Below are 18029 nucleotides of genomic sequence, written 5' to 3' on the forward strand. Positions count from 1 at the left end.
ATGTTGTCGTGCTGCCTTTCTTCATTGTTGCCAGCTTTATATATATATATATATATATTAGTGTGTGTGTGTGTGTATGTGTAGTGCAGTGCAGTAATTTGTTTCCACAAAGAAACAATGCAAGGATAATTGTCTTTCCTGACAATTAGCTAACAGGTTGGTTCAGTGCTATTGGCAGGCATATCTTTCATGCTCCCTCCAGCCTCGGACAGATCTCCAGTGTGCTTGTGTGTATTTGGGTGTTTTAGTCAGACTCTAGAGGAAGGGCAGGCAGGCTCACTGCAAAGATCAATAGACTTCTAAATAAGGGACATTACCTCCAACAGGGTGAGTGGCTTGCCTTTGCCTACCATTGTCGTTTTTTTTTTTTTATTCCTCTTCTCTTTCCCCTTGCATTTAAGAGACACATGAATGGGGCCTTTGGGACTATGGAATATATGTACAATCACTAGTGCCGGATCAATACAGAGTTTTAAATTGTTTTTGTACCTTCCTAGTGTGTGGGGTTTTTTTTGGTTTGTTTTTTGCTTGCTTGTTGCAACCCCCTATCCCCCACCAATCCCATATCGTCCTTCCCACTAGCTACCCACACTGCCACACCTCAACATGACAACAGCACCAGCAAACTCCATCCCCCTTCCTTGAAGCAGAAATATTGGAGAGTGTTTCAGTCAAGCAAAGTGAAAGACTATCTGGTGATGCTTGTACATGAATCAATACAGTCAAAGCAGTTTTATTATGTATTGAATGCAATATCAACATCCATAATGGTCTTTGCTTCTTGTCTTTTGAAGCTGGGCAATAGGGAGGGTCACTTGTTCACCCAAATGACACAGCTTTAGTATATACACCAGAATTCCTTGCAGGGTAGTACTTTCTTTGTTTTTCTTTCCAGACTTGTATCCAGCTTATGTTTCAGGGTTGTGAATATGATAGAAAAGTTTTATGAAACTAAAGTCAAGTGGTTATTATAAGTCTTTTTATTGGTTAAATCCATGTCTATGTTGTTTATATAAATATACTGGATACTATATTTCATTTTATGAAAGTATACATAATGATAATAAAGCAAAATTGTATTGTTTTTAAATATTCAGTAATCTTGAGGAATACATTTTTTGTAAATATTTATACATTTTCAAATATTTCAAATAAGTGATTGAAAAAAAAAAATGAAGATAATAATTTCACTGAATTTCAGTGAGCATGAATGTGCCAGCTCCACACAGAGAATCCCTCGCTGGCTGATGGATTCAAGTCGAGGACCTTCTTGTGAGGTCACAAGGTGTCATGCCTGCTAATGCATGGGTCCTCTCATGTACTCCAGCTTCCTCTTACAATCCAAAGATGTGCATCTTAGAGTAACTGGTGATTGTAAATCGGGTATACATGAGAATATGAGCATGAATGGTCATCTGTCGCTGAGTTAGCCCTACGATAGACTGTCAACCTGTCTAGGGTGTGCCTCATTTCACGGCCTGACACCTGGGATAGGCTCCAGTCCCATCGCAACCCTGAATTGAATAAGCAGAAGAAGATAAATGAATGTGTGGATGGATGGAATTGCAGTGAATCCCAATAACGACAATTACTAGAGCTGAACTAACAATTGTGCATTTTAAAAGGTTTACATTAACAGGAGTGGTCAAGGACAGATCTCATGAAAACATTATTATAGGCACAGCTAACACATCTCAGCCCAATGAAAAGTTCTGTAAATGAAAGTATAACACTGCAGAGAGCTATACTGTCATTCCTATTCTGTATCATTAGATACAGGATGGTCGTATCTAGTAGTAGATTCAAAGTCACAGCAAAAACACTGGGGGAGCCAATGCTCTGTCTTCTCCCCCTCCTGCTATCTCTTCATCTTTCTTTCTATTCCTCCTTTGACAGGAGTTGATGTGCCTCTAGATTTAGACATACTTTTTGAGGAGGCAATTTTGCTAGCTATTTGACCTTTTCCATTTTCCCAAGGCCCAGCTCCAGATTAGATTGCTACTCCATGTTTTGTAACTATGTGATTCGACCGCCTTTAAGATTTATTGTCACATTCCTTTACAGAAGCCTTGTACGCAAGGTTATAAACGTCCCGTGTTTGATGTTAACACTGTGAGAATCTTAGTGTCTACTATGATCCTTTGGTTACTTGACAGGATTTATAATAACTTTAATGTTTCTCAGATAAAACGTGTTGATAACTGAATATTGTACTGGGTCTTATCGGAGCAAATTTTCAACGTGGCCGCTATGACTGTTATGGTCCCTTCCCTCTTGTGTTCAAGTGCTCCTCTCTTCTCTGTTACACCTCTCCAATGTGCAGAGATGGGGTGTGTATATGAAGCCTTTTTTTTCCAAATAATGAGAGCAAGGGCACTTCATTAGCAAGACGGGAGGGAGTAAGGAGGCAAAGACAGCATGAGTGTTAGTGTGTGCGTGTGTGTATGCAAGGGGGCGGTTGCGAGGGAGGTAAGCAGCACCGTGGTACTTCACTTGACAAGTATACTAATTACTCCTTTTCAGCAGAGAAGCTCCAGTCAGCCTCTGCCACAGTCTAATGGCCTGACCTGGGAAGCCTTTCTCCATAGCAGTGCCTCCCCAGATCTACTATTACTACACACACACGCACACATACACAGAGAAATGTGGAGTCTCATCTCACCGCTATCAGAAGGAATCAGGTGGAAGCAGATCAGTTCTGCCCCAGTAACCTCTTCAGGGACCGAGTTCCTCTTGCACAGGAGATACCACCTCATATCATCAACTAGCACCTACACACCACCACAGATAGTTTAAAAAGAAACACATACCCCCCACCCCCTATCTCCCACTCTCTCTCGTTCCCATCTTCTGTTTTTTTTTTTTTTTTTTTTTTTTTTCTCAGTGCGGGGGGATAAATTTAAAAGGAGTAAATTGGAAAATCAAATGAGGGCTTTAGGCAACCGCAGAGATTTGCAGAGCTGTCGGCCAGTGTTGGAGAGCCTCATCCATCATGTCCCACAAGTAGTCAATTCCTCTAGTATCTGTAAATGTTTTCAGATATTAGCCAATTTATATGCTCCGAGATTCATCATGGAAAATCAGCTTTAGCGGTGCACATTATCAGGACCTGTCTCTCCCTTGCTCCATGAAGTTTGATGAACGAGTGCCCCTCCACAGCTCAATGGCTTGCGCATGGGGAGTGTGCGGGGGTGTGGGCATATAGAGGAAATGGGTAACTGCCCACCCCCACCCGTGGAAAATAGTGGGTTTTTTAATTAATAAACAAACTTACAAAGGAGCTCATCAGTGTCAGGGGCAATAACAATCGTCATCCGTTATTGTTTATTACAGTCCTCCCTCAACAAATGTTGCTATTTAATGAGGTTTCTCTCTGTTTTTTTGTGTTTGCGATAATGACTTTTTCACCCTAGTGGAGAAAAGAGGAGTCCCAGTAGTTACAAATGAAAGAAAGTAAGCAATGAGAAAACATGCCAAGGTTCTGTTGCCGTTACCTTGCCTTATATAGTTTATCTTGTTTTGGAGTTGCATATGAAAACAGGCCTGCGATTTGTTTACACTGGTTGTTTTCTTTAGCAAATCCCTATGGAGGTGTAGCGTTTCACATCTATTATTCCCCTCTTCTCTGTTCCTTTTGTTCAGATGTTGACGGTGTGATATGGTGCCTTAGTCAGAATTTATACCAACATGGGACAATTACAGTAAATTTGGTGAATGTTTACAAGGTGCAAAGTTGTGCTGCAGGGCTTTGTTCTCCGTGTCTAGTGTTCTACAGATTGTGCTTTTTATTTTTCTGCACGCATTTTTATGTGTGCCTCTGTATGTGCTTTGAGCGTGTGTATTTAAAGAGCATTGCTTGTGTGTTTTTGTTTCTGTGTGTGTATGTTTGCATATAGCAGAAAGGAGCTCAGGGTGTTCTAGAGGTGTGCTGCCGTGCAAGGCGGGGGCGTCTTTAATAAATGTATGCTGATGTTGGAGGCTGCAACGATGCGAAGGATGCAAGGGCCCTGTTGTTATTTACTGCTGTGTTTGTGCACAGCAGCGAATCCTGGGCCTGCAAATGGCATTACAGCCCGTGATGAATGAGCATTAGGGTAAACTCATTTTAAAAGCATCCTGATTTATTAGCAGCCTGGCCTTCCATTTTCATCAGGTCAATGCTTGGCTGAAATTCCACAATGTCAGCGCCAAGGTCACCTCTTTATGGCTATTTTTAACCCCATCCCTCAAAAAGCGCAGACGAAAGAGATCCTGGCACTTATTATGGCCGTCGACAAAAAAAATATCAAAGAGCTTGAGAGACAGCGGAGGGAGAATTCTAGTCCTGAAAGTGTGTGTCATGTGAGAGACCAAAATGTGGTGGTGGTCAACCTCCAATTATGAGTGCTAGTAAGACAAGAGCTTTAATGGCTAACGTTTGCCTTCAGGGAGGTTTATTACACACTACTGTTTTGCAGAAACAGCGTCAAATCTATAAAAAGACCATTAGGAAGAGGGAAAAAATCAATCAAAATGCCATTAAAGTGGAATAAGTTGCCAATATTGCTGATGTGGTTGCGGGTCCTTTGATTTTCCTTCAGATTATTAGGCACAGTCGAGTAGTGACTTTGTTAAGGGAAACCAGTGTTGTTGGGGAGTAATATGTCTCCTGGCTTCATAAAGTTTGCTGCCTCATATTTCCCACTTTATTGATTATCCATTATCATTTGTCATGAGGTGTCCTAACTCAAGGGGAAAATATAACCCTCTTTCTTCACCACCGCCTGCATTGCACAGGAGCATGGTATGGATCTGCGTGTGAAGGTACCAATCTCTGAGAAAAATGAGCAGAGAAATAAAGCACTGCCCTGTGCCTTGCAGCTCTAAGAGGGAGTGTGGGGTTATGGGATGGGCTGGGGGAGCACTGTAGCTGGCTGGGAGAGACTAAAACAGAAAGCAGGTTGCACAAAACAAGAAAAAAAGCCCATGCAGGAAAAGATAGAGACGAAGAAAGGAGGAGGCGCTTTTGTTCTTCTTCCACCTTCTCTACTTTTTATTTCATCATAAGGTAGATGAGGGATCATAGCAATGGCTATCTTGTTTGTGGTAGTTTCCCTAAGTGTGTAGGGGATGAGAGCATAGAAAAGAACAGCCCGCCTTTCTGTGGGTGAAATTTATCTAACAGAGGCCTAATGATCCAGATGGCTATCAATTGATTTATTAAATTTTTTTGTAACTTTTTTTTAAAAATTGTATTAATTTTTAAATAAGCCATCGTGTCTATAACCGTTATATACTGTGTGCAGTTTCCTAGATGCGGTTGAGAACTTCTGCGATGTTGGTATAGGCACCATCCATGCCTGAAATGTGAATAGAAACATTCCATGTATTGTCTCTAATGCGCCAAATCTGTCAGGCGCATGTGTACATATATATCACTAAAATGGTGTGCCTCAACCATTTCGTCACACGGTGATACAATCCATTTAATCCAAATCTTTTTTAAGAAATGATTTAAGGAATTTTTTGCTGTTGCGGTAACAGCGAGTCGATTCGCAGGCCTCCCTTTCTGATTTATAATGTTAGTAGAGCAAGAATAGGGATGAGAGATGCAGAATAGTCAGCGTTCATAACATAGATAAACTACATGAAGCGCCTGTGCTTTGGACTGAAACATTTATCTATAGAAAATCTGTACAGACACCAAGCAACCATCTAATAGGCTAGTGCAGAAATACTGCACACAGGTTGGTGGGTTAGAGGCTGTCTGGGCTGGTTTTGTTTATAACACTGACTGTTTTGCTTTGTTAAATCCAGCAGTTAGACATTTTCTTGAATAAAATTATGTGGTCATTATTTTTTTCCTTTTTCTGTCTGTCTCCCTCTCTTCTTTTGCTGTCTTATTCTCAGCATCTAAATCAGTCCTCAACAGCATGCTGAAGGAGCCATCTTTAATTCCAGACCAAATTTTGGCCAGTAATGTCTACCAGGTAAGGGTTTTAAGTTTTGTACTTAATTAACATTTTCCAGAGAACTGTTTAATTGCCTGAGAGAGATAATTCTATTTAATTATATGAAATGTTATTATTTTAAGGCATTTGCTGTGTCTCTACTTAACAAATCGAAAATTGCTTGTGCACAGTGAGTTTTCAAAAAAAAATGGTACTCTACACCTGGCTGACAGACGGCATCAGCGGCTCATGTTTGCTGATGAGGTCACGTGAGAGCCGGCGGTCATGCCTGCCAGTCTGCCAGCATCTCCTGTGTTTTCTCCTTTTTTTTCCAGCAGTGTATGGGCTTCCCTCACCTCCCTTACACCCACCCACCCTTTTGGCACGCCATAATATTTCTTCCCCCTCTTTTCAGTGCACAATAAATGACTGCTGTTATGGACCGCTGGTAGACTGCATCAAACAGTATCCTATCCCATAAAATTTTAAGCCTGAAATTGACGAGGAGCTATTGAAGGGGATGAGATGTGTCTGGCTTCACCTGACATAAAAGTTCTGCTTCACAGAGGAAGTGTTTCATCCTGCCTGCCATCCCAGTATCATCCATACAGGGGCTGGAAGGCGATGGAGGGAAGAGGAGGAGAGGATAGGCTGATCTAAATGCATCTCTATGTGCATGCTGTGAATCAGACCCAATGTTCTATGATACAAGAAAAGAAATATAATTCAAAAGCTTTTTGGAACAGGAAAAAGAGCTAATACTGTTACATACATATTTTTAAATGCATTTTAATTCATTACTATTTACTTCTGATCATTTTATTCAGATGTGCACTACAGAAAGTTTTTACTACATTTGTCTAACTTAAGGTAATGATTTATTATTCATTTATAATTAATTTGTCCACCTCATTACTATTCTTCCCACACACTTTCCCCAACTACACATAACCCCTACTCGTCTAGTAGGACCTTGGCTGTAGGGGCAGAATGGAGCTCAGGCTTTTTTAGGGGCGACCAGCTGGGTAGCAGATCAGCTATTTTCAAGGGGAGGAGAATTATTTGAGTCGGTGTACACGTGCACGTCCGTATGTTATTGTGTCTGTCCAGGCTTTCTTGCCCGTGGTGGGGCTGTGTTGTTCTGTTCATAGCCAGTCAACCTTGTCCCTATACCCTCCTTCCACATCCCCCCCTTTTTTAACATTCTGTGGCAGTCCTCTCAGTGTCAACTTAAAATCAGTTACTCTGCCACAGAGAGTTCATTATAACCACCCCACTGCTATGTTCTTTCAAAGAAGTCATCCACACATTGAATCAGTTGCGTGGCTACTAGTTACAGTATGTATAAATATATATATATTTATGTAATTAGAAACCATTTTGGTTGTTTTCGTTTTTAGAGGGTAATATATTTCTATAAGAGCTTCTTTTTCTCTTTCAAAAATAAAACCATCATAATTGCATATTTCCTTTTATGTGCCTTCAAGCTTTGCACATCCTTAATACAATGTGGCATTTATTCTAAAAGTATTTTTTCTTCAAATATTATAAAGTACTAGGCAGAGTATCTCATCTATGCACTTTATGCATTTTGTCAAATTGGCATTTGTTTTTTCTTTCTTATTTAGATAATGCACTTCAGAGATTTGTTGTGAAAGCAGATTTAACTTGACCCGAACTCTGATTGTGCTTTACTGTATGTTAGCATGAGGAGAAATGGCTTTTGCTTTGCATAGTAAATCAATAATGGAGAAGAGCAGATTCTTAACTGTAACTGATGGTAAACATGTGCATGTAGTCGAGCACTGAATTTTCTGGTTTCCAGAGAATTTAAATTTAAAAGTCAAATGTATCGTAGTATTGTTGGAATCCTTGACTCGATTCTCAGCGCCATAGGCCATGAGCATGAAGTGCTGCTCCGGGAAAAACTGAAGGAGAAGAACCTTTCCTTTCTGGGTAAGCCATCCTTTGACCTTCTCATTACATTTTAACATGAAAATGAAAACAACTCATAAGTCATATTGGAACCATATGGACATTTTTGACTGCAAATATTTTTTATTTATTTATATTTCTCTCTGCGTAAAGCTGTTTTGGGGGATTTGATGTTTACAGAAAATCAAACAGATTGTTCTCTGAATATCATCTATTTTTCTGATGCTATTGCCATATTCAGATCAAATTAAATGAAGATGGAATGTTCAGGTATGGAACTATAGAATCCCCCCATCCTCATATCACCCCATCCCATCATCATTTACTAGGTCAGATGAGTGATGAAGAATAAGAATCATTCCCACTGTCATTAAGGCCGTATCATTTATTTGGACATGGAGTGCTGACCTTTCTTCAGGGCTGTACAGAAGACTGTTCTAAAGCTGTCAGAGTTCGAGGGGCACGAGGGCCACTGAAGCAGCCTCACCCCATCTGATAAATGGATTGGAAATAAGCTACCCAACAGCAGGAATGGACCATTAATTTTAATCAAAGCTGATCTAAAAAAGGCGATCAGAGCCACATGAGAATGTCAACAGCCCAGTGGGTGTGTACAGAGGTTCCCATCCTTATACACACAAACACATTTCTACACCAACATTACAACATCTTGGATGCCTGGATATCTACCACAGTCCTCTGGTAGCCTCGGTGACCTCTCTCTGCTCTCTTTCTTCATCCGTGGCTGATGCTACCTCCTCACCAGCACTAACCGCCACCCTCCATCTAGCCACAATTCTCTTCCATGCCCCATTAGTTGAGCTTGGCTGAAGACAAAGAGGCAGGCCTTTGGAACTGAATGACCTGGTCAGTGAGATTTAATGGAGAAATCAGGTGTTGGCGGGATAATGGCTAGAGCACGCCAGAAGTCAAGGACAATGGCTACAACTTGTGCAGGCAAGGGTCAGGCTTGCAGAGACTATAATGCCAGCCTTGTCTCCTTTCTGTATATTTTATAAAGCACTGCCAAAGAGAGCAATACTGTAACTGGAGTTTAGAGTATTTTGTGCAGTGACAGCAAATACGTGGCAGATGTAGATAATGGTTTAACTACACTGGCTGTGCTCTACTGCTGTTTTTCTGCTTTGCTCACGCTGAGCGGTTTGTTACCAGCATCTTTGTGAAAGCAGTTAGATCAGCAGCCTGTGACTGATTGTTCATATAGAAGGTTACTGCAAAACAGCAAGCATAACATTTCTAAACTTTTATTTTCAATAGATGAAAACCATCTGAGAACTATGGGCTATGACAAAACACCTGATATCATCCTGGAGGTTCCAGTTGGTTAGTATTTACATTATGAATGTAACCTCACTTCAACCTTAGGCATCTGTATTGTCAAAAAGTTTTGGGGTTTTTTTTGTATATGACTGAAGAAACAAACAAAACAAATGACCTCGTCTAACTAGTTTTCTTAGATTTGCTGTGTTTTGTTATTTATGAAAAGCTGTGGAAGGACACATTGTACACTGGATTGAGAGCAAAGCCTCTTTTGGAGATGATCAAAGCCATCAAACCTATCTCAATGAACAATTCTGGAGCTACTGGAACAGGTGAGCCCTCTCTTTTTTATCTGTTTTGTTTACTTTATTGGCCATCAAAAATTTGCCAATGTTATTTTATCAGTTTGCATATTCTTTATAACTTCTCCTTTTTCACTAGAAACTATGATCAGGTATTCTCAGTTGTATAAAGAACTCCTATCTCTGTCCGACAATGCTTACCACTTCCTCTCTGGCAAAAGCCACTTTAACCACAGGATTCCACATGCTACAGCTGCACATTACACTACTTCCACATTCACTCATGTTCTCTGAGACCTTTAGAGCCTGAATGGTCTGCCTGTGAGCTTGATTGTTTTGTTGAATAAACACATTGTGTTGGAAGGGAAGCAAGGAAATGGGTGACTAATGCCTGGCCTCTAGCATGAGAACTTTTGGACAGGAGCAGGTCCTGACGGTGGCGGGACAGAGGTATATGTGCGTAAATACATTTTTCAATGAATCTTAGAAGTGATAACCTGTAGAACATACTGACCTATTTAATATTTAATTTAAAACCTGAATAGAGTGGACACAAACAAGTGGAGTCCACATCTTAGCCTTGGCTGACACCAGGTTCCCATATCACACTATAGCCCTGATCCTTCACTGATGGTTAGCTGACATGGTGGTGCAGGTTCTCGTCATTGATGCTGTGTTCAGTGATTTATGATAACTTTATTTGTATGGCACTTTTCAAAACACAGAGTAACAAAGTACTCAACAACGGTCACCTTAAGGTGCTTTATATTGTAAGGTAAAGACTCTACAATAATAGAGAGAAACCCCAACAAGTAAACTGCCCCCTTTGAGCAAGCACTTGGTGACAGCGAGAAGGAAAAACTCCCTTTTAATACAAACAAACTTAAACCAGGCTTGGGAGGGGCAACCATCTGCCGTGACCAGTTGGAGGTTTCTCTCATGTCTGTATGTTTTATTAGAATGTGTGCAGTACGTGATATAATGAGATTAGTTTGAGATTTGATGTATTCATAGAATTAGGTCTAAAAGTATTTGGACAAGGACACAGTTTTTGTAATCTTACCTGTGAACACCACCACACTGGATTTTAAATCAAACAGTCAAGATGTGACTAAAGTCCAGGCTTTCAGCTTTGATTCAAGAGGTTTTTAAAGTGTTGCATTGGACTGGACTGGTTCTTATATAGCGCTTTTCTACTCTGAGTGACTCAAAGCTTTATACTACTAATTCATTCACCCAATCAAGCCCATTCACACAAGCTTGTTAAGTGCTTACTATCTAACATTCATACACATTCGCACTCCGATGGATGCATCGGAGAGCAACATTGGGTTAGTATCTTGCCCAAGGATATTTGGCATGCAGACTGGAGAAGCCTGGGATTGAACCACCAAACTTCCGGTTAGTAGCTGATCTGCTCTACCACCTGAGCTCATCGACACTGTGAAATGCTATCTGATCAGTGTTGCAGCCAAATGCTGATCTTTCTGGAATACTTGCAGCTTGGTTGGATAGTTTGTGTTAGTCTGAGCCTTATATATTTGCTCATATGTGTCTTTCATTTATATTCACAAGGCTAGCCTTGTCCAAGTATATTAAGGTACTGACAAAGTAGATCCTATCATGTCAGCCAGCAGCCAGTCAGACAAACATTCTGTGTCAAAAAAAGAGAGAGAAAAAATGTCAGACCCCACCTTTTTCAGCACCCCTGTAAATTTTATTTGACATTTACAACTGACATTTCAAAATGTGCCCTAATCTTTCTGTTAGACCATACGCATGATCATTTGAAGTACAAGTGTAGTCCCTGATGTTCATGTTTGTGTTTGGAAACGCAATGACACAAAACTATAACCTGTTAAGAGCAGCAGGTGAAAAGAGAACGGTATCATTACCAACTGAAGGCAAGGCTGTTTTTTTTTCTTCCTCTGATTCTGTTACCATGTTAAATGCAGTCTTGGAGACTTTTGTTTAAGCAGTGACAACAACAAAGACAATGTTATAACAGTCCTCTGTTAGTCGGTCTGGATGTGTGATGTTGACCGTGTGTTAGTACTGCAGCATGTACAGAATTAGGTGTTTTGTTGAGATCCAAAAGAAGGTTGAATTTAGCCATAGGTGTGGGCTGTTTAAATCTTTATCTGTAAGTCCCTACTCCATATACATGATATAATGTCTCGTGTTTTTGGTTTAAGAACTCATTCGCTTTGGGCTAGATAGTGTCTACTTCACTTTTCACTTCATCTCTCGTTAGTTGGTCTCAGTTTATATGATGGGCCCCAAAAGGTTGATGTTTGAAATATTTGTCCATTCCTTCATTGCTCAGTCCGATTTCAAAGTCTAAACTGTTCAGTTTCCTTTTTGACCACCCTAAGAAGGGCACACCAGTGTTTGTAATTACTTCATTGCCTCTGATTGACATTTCCAGTGATTTGCTTATTTTTCATGAATTCCTTCTTTGCTTTAACTGAGCTGGGTTACCCAGAACTGTGTTAATTGTTCTTCACTTGCCCTCAAGCATTACAGAGTAAGGATGTGTTTTTGTAGACGGATAGAAAAAACATAACTAATTTTCCCTCCAAAGCCCTCACCAACTGCATTTATCATCCAAACAATAGTCTTGCCAACACAGTAACCCCATAATGAACCCCTCTTCAGTGGAGTGAGGGGTAATGACGCTTCACCTACAATGCTCCCAAGAAAAAAAGGGAGAGGACAGAAAAAATGGAGAGAAAAAGACAGTCTTCTGCAGAATCAGACAGCGTGTTCAGGCCCAGTGCCTGGATGAGATGGTGAAACAGCAGCTATTGGTGTCTTCCAGCCATCAATCTTAGCTGGTGGCGTTCCAGAGCCAGTGAGCCCTCTGCTCTGACGGATGTTCAGATAATTGAGTGATCCATCTCGCCCAACTATCAGAGTTGCATAAAAATTATTCACCTGCTGGTGAATATTAAACACATAATGAGCCTCTTGTGTGTTTTAGGAGAAGTGGATAAGGTTAAACACAGCATGTAATGAAATATGGACTCTTATGTGGTAGCACCTTAACTGCCCCTAGTTGATTATGGTGTACTTATATCAATTACGCTTGGCAAAGTTCCTTCCATAACTCTGCAAGCAGCAGTTCAAATTCTGCTCATGCATTTGTCTGTCTAGGTGATCTCATACTTTAATCCAGAGACCATGGAGATAATTATTATTTGCTGACTTCTTGATTATTTTTGCACTCAAATATTGTTGAAACATTTGCCTAAGTTATGTAGCAATAGAGATTTGGGTTTTTACCATTTGACTGAATAATAGTTGACATAATTGGATAATTAAAAAAAAAAAAAAAGATTATAGTTGCTTATGAAACCACTTGTAAAGGCTACTTTTTTAGAATGAAGGACAAAAAAAACTAAATAAGTTTTTATACTTGATGGAGCTAAAGTTTAACGACTGGTCCTTATTGTCAGGAGAGCAGAAAACTGTCAAAACTACAATATATCCAGGCTCAGAAACCTTATTGCATGCTTATTGTTAACCCGCCAGACTTTTTAGGTTCATTGAGGTAGCTAATTGCTTTCAGTGCAGCATTTGTGTACTTAAAAACAATCAATCAGGTAAATCAGAAAACGCAACAACCAAGAAAATAATTTTTTATCGTGTTTTAGTAGATTAAACATGTAAATGTGGGTATAAACGAGTGTAATTCAGAGCTCATTCATCACTTTTCAGCTCTTTCCCTTCGTTCCCTTTCCCTATTCCACCCAGCCGAACACAATGAAAAGCCTGTGTGACAATGAGTGTGGACGCCAGCTCCCCTCCTCCCAAAGTAAATCAGCTGTGCGATTCGTAAACTGCAAATGTGTCAGAGTTGAAAATGTTAGCACTCTTAATGGAGGCTTGAAAAGGTTAGATCTGATAAAAAGCTGTCAGACGTCCACAAAAAATGATTTATAGCAAAATAATGGGACAGTATGCCTCATTTCTCCCTCATATGAAATGGGGGTTAAGACTTTTGGGTTTGCCATTATACATCATCTGGCTTGACCACTTGCAAATTTAGTGAGACTTGAATGCACACACACGCATTATGTTTCATCTGGCTCCTTTGTTTCAGTAATTTTGAAGGCCTTGTTGTAATGCTGATAATTTATGTCCCCACATAATTAGTAGCATAAAATTCTCATGCACCAAAAGCACTCATTGATCTCCATTCTTATCTGCTTATGTGCGTCCTTTGTTACACTTTTGTGATGGAGGAAATGGTAAAACTAATGAGAAAGTCATAATTCCAAAGTCTCACCAGACCGTTCCTATAACATCAATAATCTGCTTGCTGACACATTACCTCATAAATAGACATACCTAAGATTTTTGTGATGTTTTATATTAGTTGACACGACCACAATTAGAAATCTCCAGTTCTTTGTGAACTTTTTCTAGTTATATCAAGGGCTGCATGCTGTAGGTTTTACAGATGAAATTGCGCATTAAGCCTGTTAGTCTCAGAATGTCAATCCATTTGCGACATCAAATTAATTTCTCGATTCACGATATTGAACATTGCCATCCATTTTTAATGGACATGTCCATCATTTTTGTTGAACTTTCTAAAGCCTTGATAACAGGAATGCCTAATTAGTGGAGTGTAATGTTACAGTGGGTGTTTGATATGCCCTATTGAATTCATCAGCTGGTACTTTTAGCTTTAAAATATGTAAGGCCTCCTTCTAGATATTTGGATCCATAAATGTAGTTTGTGTTCACTTAAATAACTCTTTATATATGACTGAAGCTGCTCATATTTAGAAATAATGTTTTGACCTTGTGTGCTTCTGCACATGTTTTCTCGTATAGTCCCAGTTAATGCAGTGGCATAAGAGTATTAAAGGCCTCAGCATCTAGGACATCACAAAGGAAGAGCAGATAGGGGATGTCACCTGAGCGAGGGAGCCCAAAGGCCGTGGCTGCCACTGATTCAATGAGGCTGGACATTACAAGGCCATCCCTGAGGACAGGTACTGGCGCTTCTGGGGTGACAGTGTGACACCTCCAAGACCTGTGCCCTGCCATACCTTACCTCAGGTTCTTGTCATAAATGTGCAAGACAAAGAAAGGGGGTGAAAAATAAATAAATAAAAAAGTCTCCATGGCAATATTAGCCTTTAATGAATAGCTGATAGTCACTAGAGTGACAGAAACAATATTTGAATAGATTCATTATAGCACCAGCCAGCAGTCTTTTAGTTTCTCAATTAATCTATTCTCTTGTGATGTTTAAGAAAGAGCTTTTTTTTCTGGCTTGCAGTTTTTCTTCTGTTGTGTAGTTTTGGGCACTTAATATCAATAGAAAATTCTAGTTGTTTTGTGGGGGGGGGGGGTTTCTGATAAAGCATAACTGTCTCTGCATAGCCTTCCTGCTATTTATAGTTATGGATGCCCCATGCAGTGCAGGAACGTGGCCTCTTTTATTGTTTCCTTTGTTATGACATCCTCACGTAGAATATTCCACAGCAAGAAAAATAGCCATCCACAGTGGTGGTTCCTTTAGGGCTTTGCAAGTGTTTGTTTTGGGGAACGTCAGCCCACAGAAGTGCAATGCTAGCCCTCACAGAGCAAGCTACTTGGAATATTAATGGTAAATGACAAGTCGGCCGTGATGCTTCAAGGATTTCATACTTTTAAGGATGCACATTTGGGTGCATTGTTTAAGACGTCTGGGGTGTAATCCGCACTCTCAGGTCTCTGGCAGCCTCAGGATTTAGCTCTGGTTAAGCCCCATGTCTCCTATTTATGTTGGTAGGGTTGTATGTGTGCATTATCCAAATTTGTCATTTACCATTGAATGTGAGAGCAGCTTTGACATTGCGCTGTGTGTATAAACGAAGAGCAGGACAGAAAGCGGCACCCCAGCGATATATACCCCTCCTCCTGTCTTGCTGCTTGCCTGTGACACTGTGAGATGGAGAGGAAAGCCTGAAGTAAAATGAGGTGCAAGCATGTCTGCTCCATGAATTCCTGTTTTGGTATGGAACTTTTTGAAGATGAACGTACATTTTTTTGTCAGCTTTCACGATGTATGTCATCACACTTAAAAAGACTCACTCCTCCCCCCCTCATTTTCTCAGTCTCGCCGCCTTCTTCTCCTTCTTTTTTCCTCTACATTGACCTTCTGGGTTTCAATCCAGGAAGAAGCCAGCAGCATTTGTCAAAAGCACAGAGAGACTAGTGGGCAAGGAATCGAAAGGCTTTTTGTAAAAGTCAGTCTAACAGGAGAATCTTAATGGCTGTCTGACCTCTAAAGGACATTCAGATCTACATTACCCTCAATGTGATGTTAAACCTGCAGTAATATTTTCTTGACAGCGGGACAAATAGATTTGTCACACACTGCATGATGCTTTATATGCATCACACAAAGGCCTGCACACTCACAGGTGCTAAATATCTTCACTTCTATCTAGATAAGTTCTAGAGATAATGCGAGTACGTGTGAGTAGTATCTGTTGTATTGATCTAGTTTTTTCATTTAAAGACCTGCGAGTTCTGCTATAAATCGGTCATGGCAAGAAATTAATGGTTCAATTAGGCTAATTTAGCATTAATTTATGTTGGTCAGCATCGTCTTTGTGTATTTGCTGGCACGGAAACGGTAAACACTTTTTTTTTATTCCAGTCCAAAAATAAAAGAATTATTTTTTAACAAATGACAACCAAGGAAACAATGCTTCATATTTCTGCCTTTTGTGTTTAAAGAGCAGCACTGTGTGTACCAGATAATGTGCTGGTACTCGTGGTCTGTAGAGGCCCATCAGTCACTGTGTGAAGCTGGTCGCTTGTGATAAGTGGTTCCTTATAGATAACCTAGACAGTAGGCTTCTTTTTATAGACACACTGTCCCTCACATAACCTTGTTTTTTATTGTTGTTGTTTTTTCCCGCTCATTCTTGTTTCCTTTTCCCCTCCACACTGACTTCAGCCTCTTATTTAGCTTCCACGCTTTTAGCTTTGTATCTTTTTTTCTCGCTTAATCAAACAAGAAATGATTGGATTTCTGTAACTAATATTACCAGCAGAATTCTGATCACATACAGTAAAGAAACACACACACACACACGCACACACACACACACACACACACGCACACACACACACACACACACACACACACACACACACACACACACACAAAACAGTACACTTGCAATACATGTGCATGTGTATACTGCAGTTTTAAGTGCTTTCCTGGCTCACATTCATCTGTGTGTGTATGAAAGTTAAAAAGATCCTGACAAAAGGCTCTTGGTGATTTATACCTATAAAAAGCTTTTGATATTCTAAACCAGGAGGCAAAGTTCTTCCTGTTTTCGTTATATCTCACAAACTCTTCTCTGATAATGCAGCAAGTAACAGAAAGGATTTTAAAGAATAAAATAAATTATATTTTTTTAAAAACACCAGTTGGCCTCCAAATGACTTCAAAAGCAGCCATGCTATTTTAAATGTACTCTAAGCATTCTCAACTGCAGTTAAGAAGAGATTTCTATTTTTTTATCATTTGTCATATGACCTAATTTCTATTCAAAACTACATTTGAATTGCTTGTTCTCATATTTAAATCCTATATCCGATTGTATCCAGTAGCAGTCATTGTGACTGATGTACCAAAAGTAATTTAGTTTAAATACCATATGAAGAGATATTTATTTTTGAGAACAATGTTTTATATTTCAGTATTAATTCACTTCTTTGCATTGTTGCCAGAAACACTGAAAGAGATATAAGCACATTTGAGTTTTTCCCCTCGCTGGCCTGGCATTTGTTAAAGAGCTTCGTCAGAACCCTCTTCCCCCATCTTTGTTCCCAGGCAGCCCTTTCCTTCTCCTGTCTCTGGTTTGAGTTTCACGTCTCTCGGCGGTCTGATTGCCTGATAGCTTAAACATCTCTGCCTGCCTATCCTTTAGTGGGAGTGTGTAATCAAAGACACATGAGGAGCCTGTGTCCAAGTGCTGACCTTCTGCTTTCGCTCATCAATTCTTGGGGTTAATGTACAGGATCTATCAGGTCAGCAGATTTGTCTGCACAAACTCTGTCAGGTCTATAAACGATTGGAAGAAAAAAATGCGTCTGGCTGCTGGCTCTTATGAAAACTGTGTAGAATAAAATGAACACAAGAAAATTTCTGCTTATATATTTTTCACCACATCTTTGATGGTATCAGTATTTCTGTTCTGTGTTTGTTTTTTTTATGACTGTTTTGAAATAAACTTCGTTGAGGAGGTCTATATGTGATTTTGGAAAAAAAAATCCTGTAACATTTGTTGATGTGATTTTTCACCATAAGCCGAAACAGATGGCACGCAATCCTTTTCCTCTAGACTGATGCAAGTTAACAGGGGCATATATTTCTGAACAAGTGAAATCTAAACTCTTAACAGAGTTTGAGGCTTTGACCCCACCCCCTTTGAATGGCCGCCATAGAGATGTCAAAGAAATCTATTTCTCATTTTGAGTGATATCTCTATCAGTTGGCACATTCGCACCATGAGTCTATCCCAATGTTAAACCCCGAATCTGTCTCTTCAATGACGAG

At 39.9% G+C, this 18029-nt stretch overlaps 1 protein-coding gene across 3 annotated transcripts in view; it reads left to right on the plus strand.

Moving 5' to 3' along the window:
• cdin1 (CDAN1 interacting nuclease 1) overlaps positions 1 to 18029 on the plus strand; it is a 52418-nt gene that overhangs the window by 16844 nt on the left and 17545 nt on the right. For all 3 annotated transcript variants that reach the window (XM_040042567.1, XM_040042566.1, XM_040042565.1), the window contains exons 7-11: positions 5890 to 5969; positions 6346 to 6395; positions 7819 to 7886; positions 9144 to 9209; positions 9373 to 9478. In XM_040042567.1, coding sequence (XP_039898501.1) covers positions 5890 to 5969; positions 6346 to 6395; positions 7819 to 7886; positions 9144 to 9209; positions 9373 to 9478 — 370 coding nt within the window. The remainder of the gene's footprint in view (positions 1 to 5889; positions 5970 to 6345; positions 6396 to 7818; positions 7887 to 9143; positions 9210 to 9372; positions 9479 to 18029) is intronic.

This window comes from Simochromis diagramma, unplaced genomic scaffold, assembly GCF_900408965.1.
Source record: "Simochromis diagramma unplaced genomic scaffold, fSimDia1.1 OVJJ01000304.1, whole genome shotgun sequence".
NCBI lineage: Eukaryota > Metazoa > Chordata > Actinopteri > Cichliformes > Cichlidae > Simochromis > Simochromis diagramma.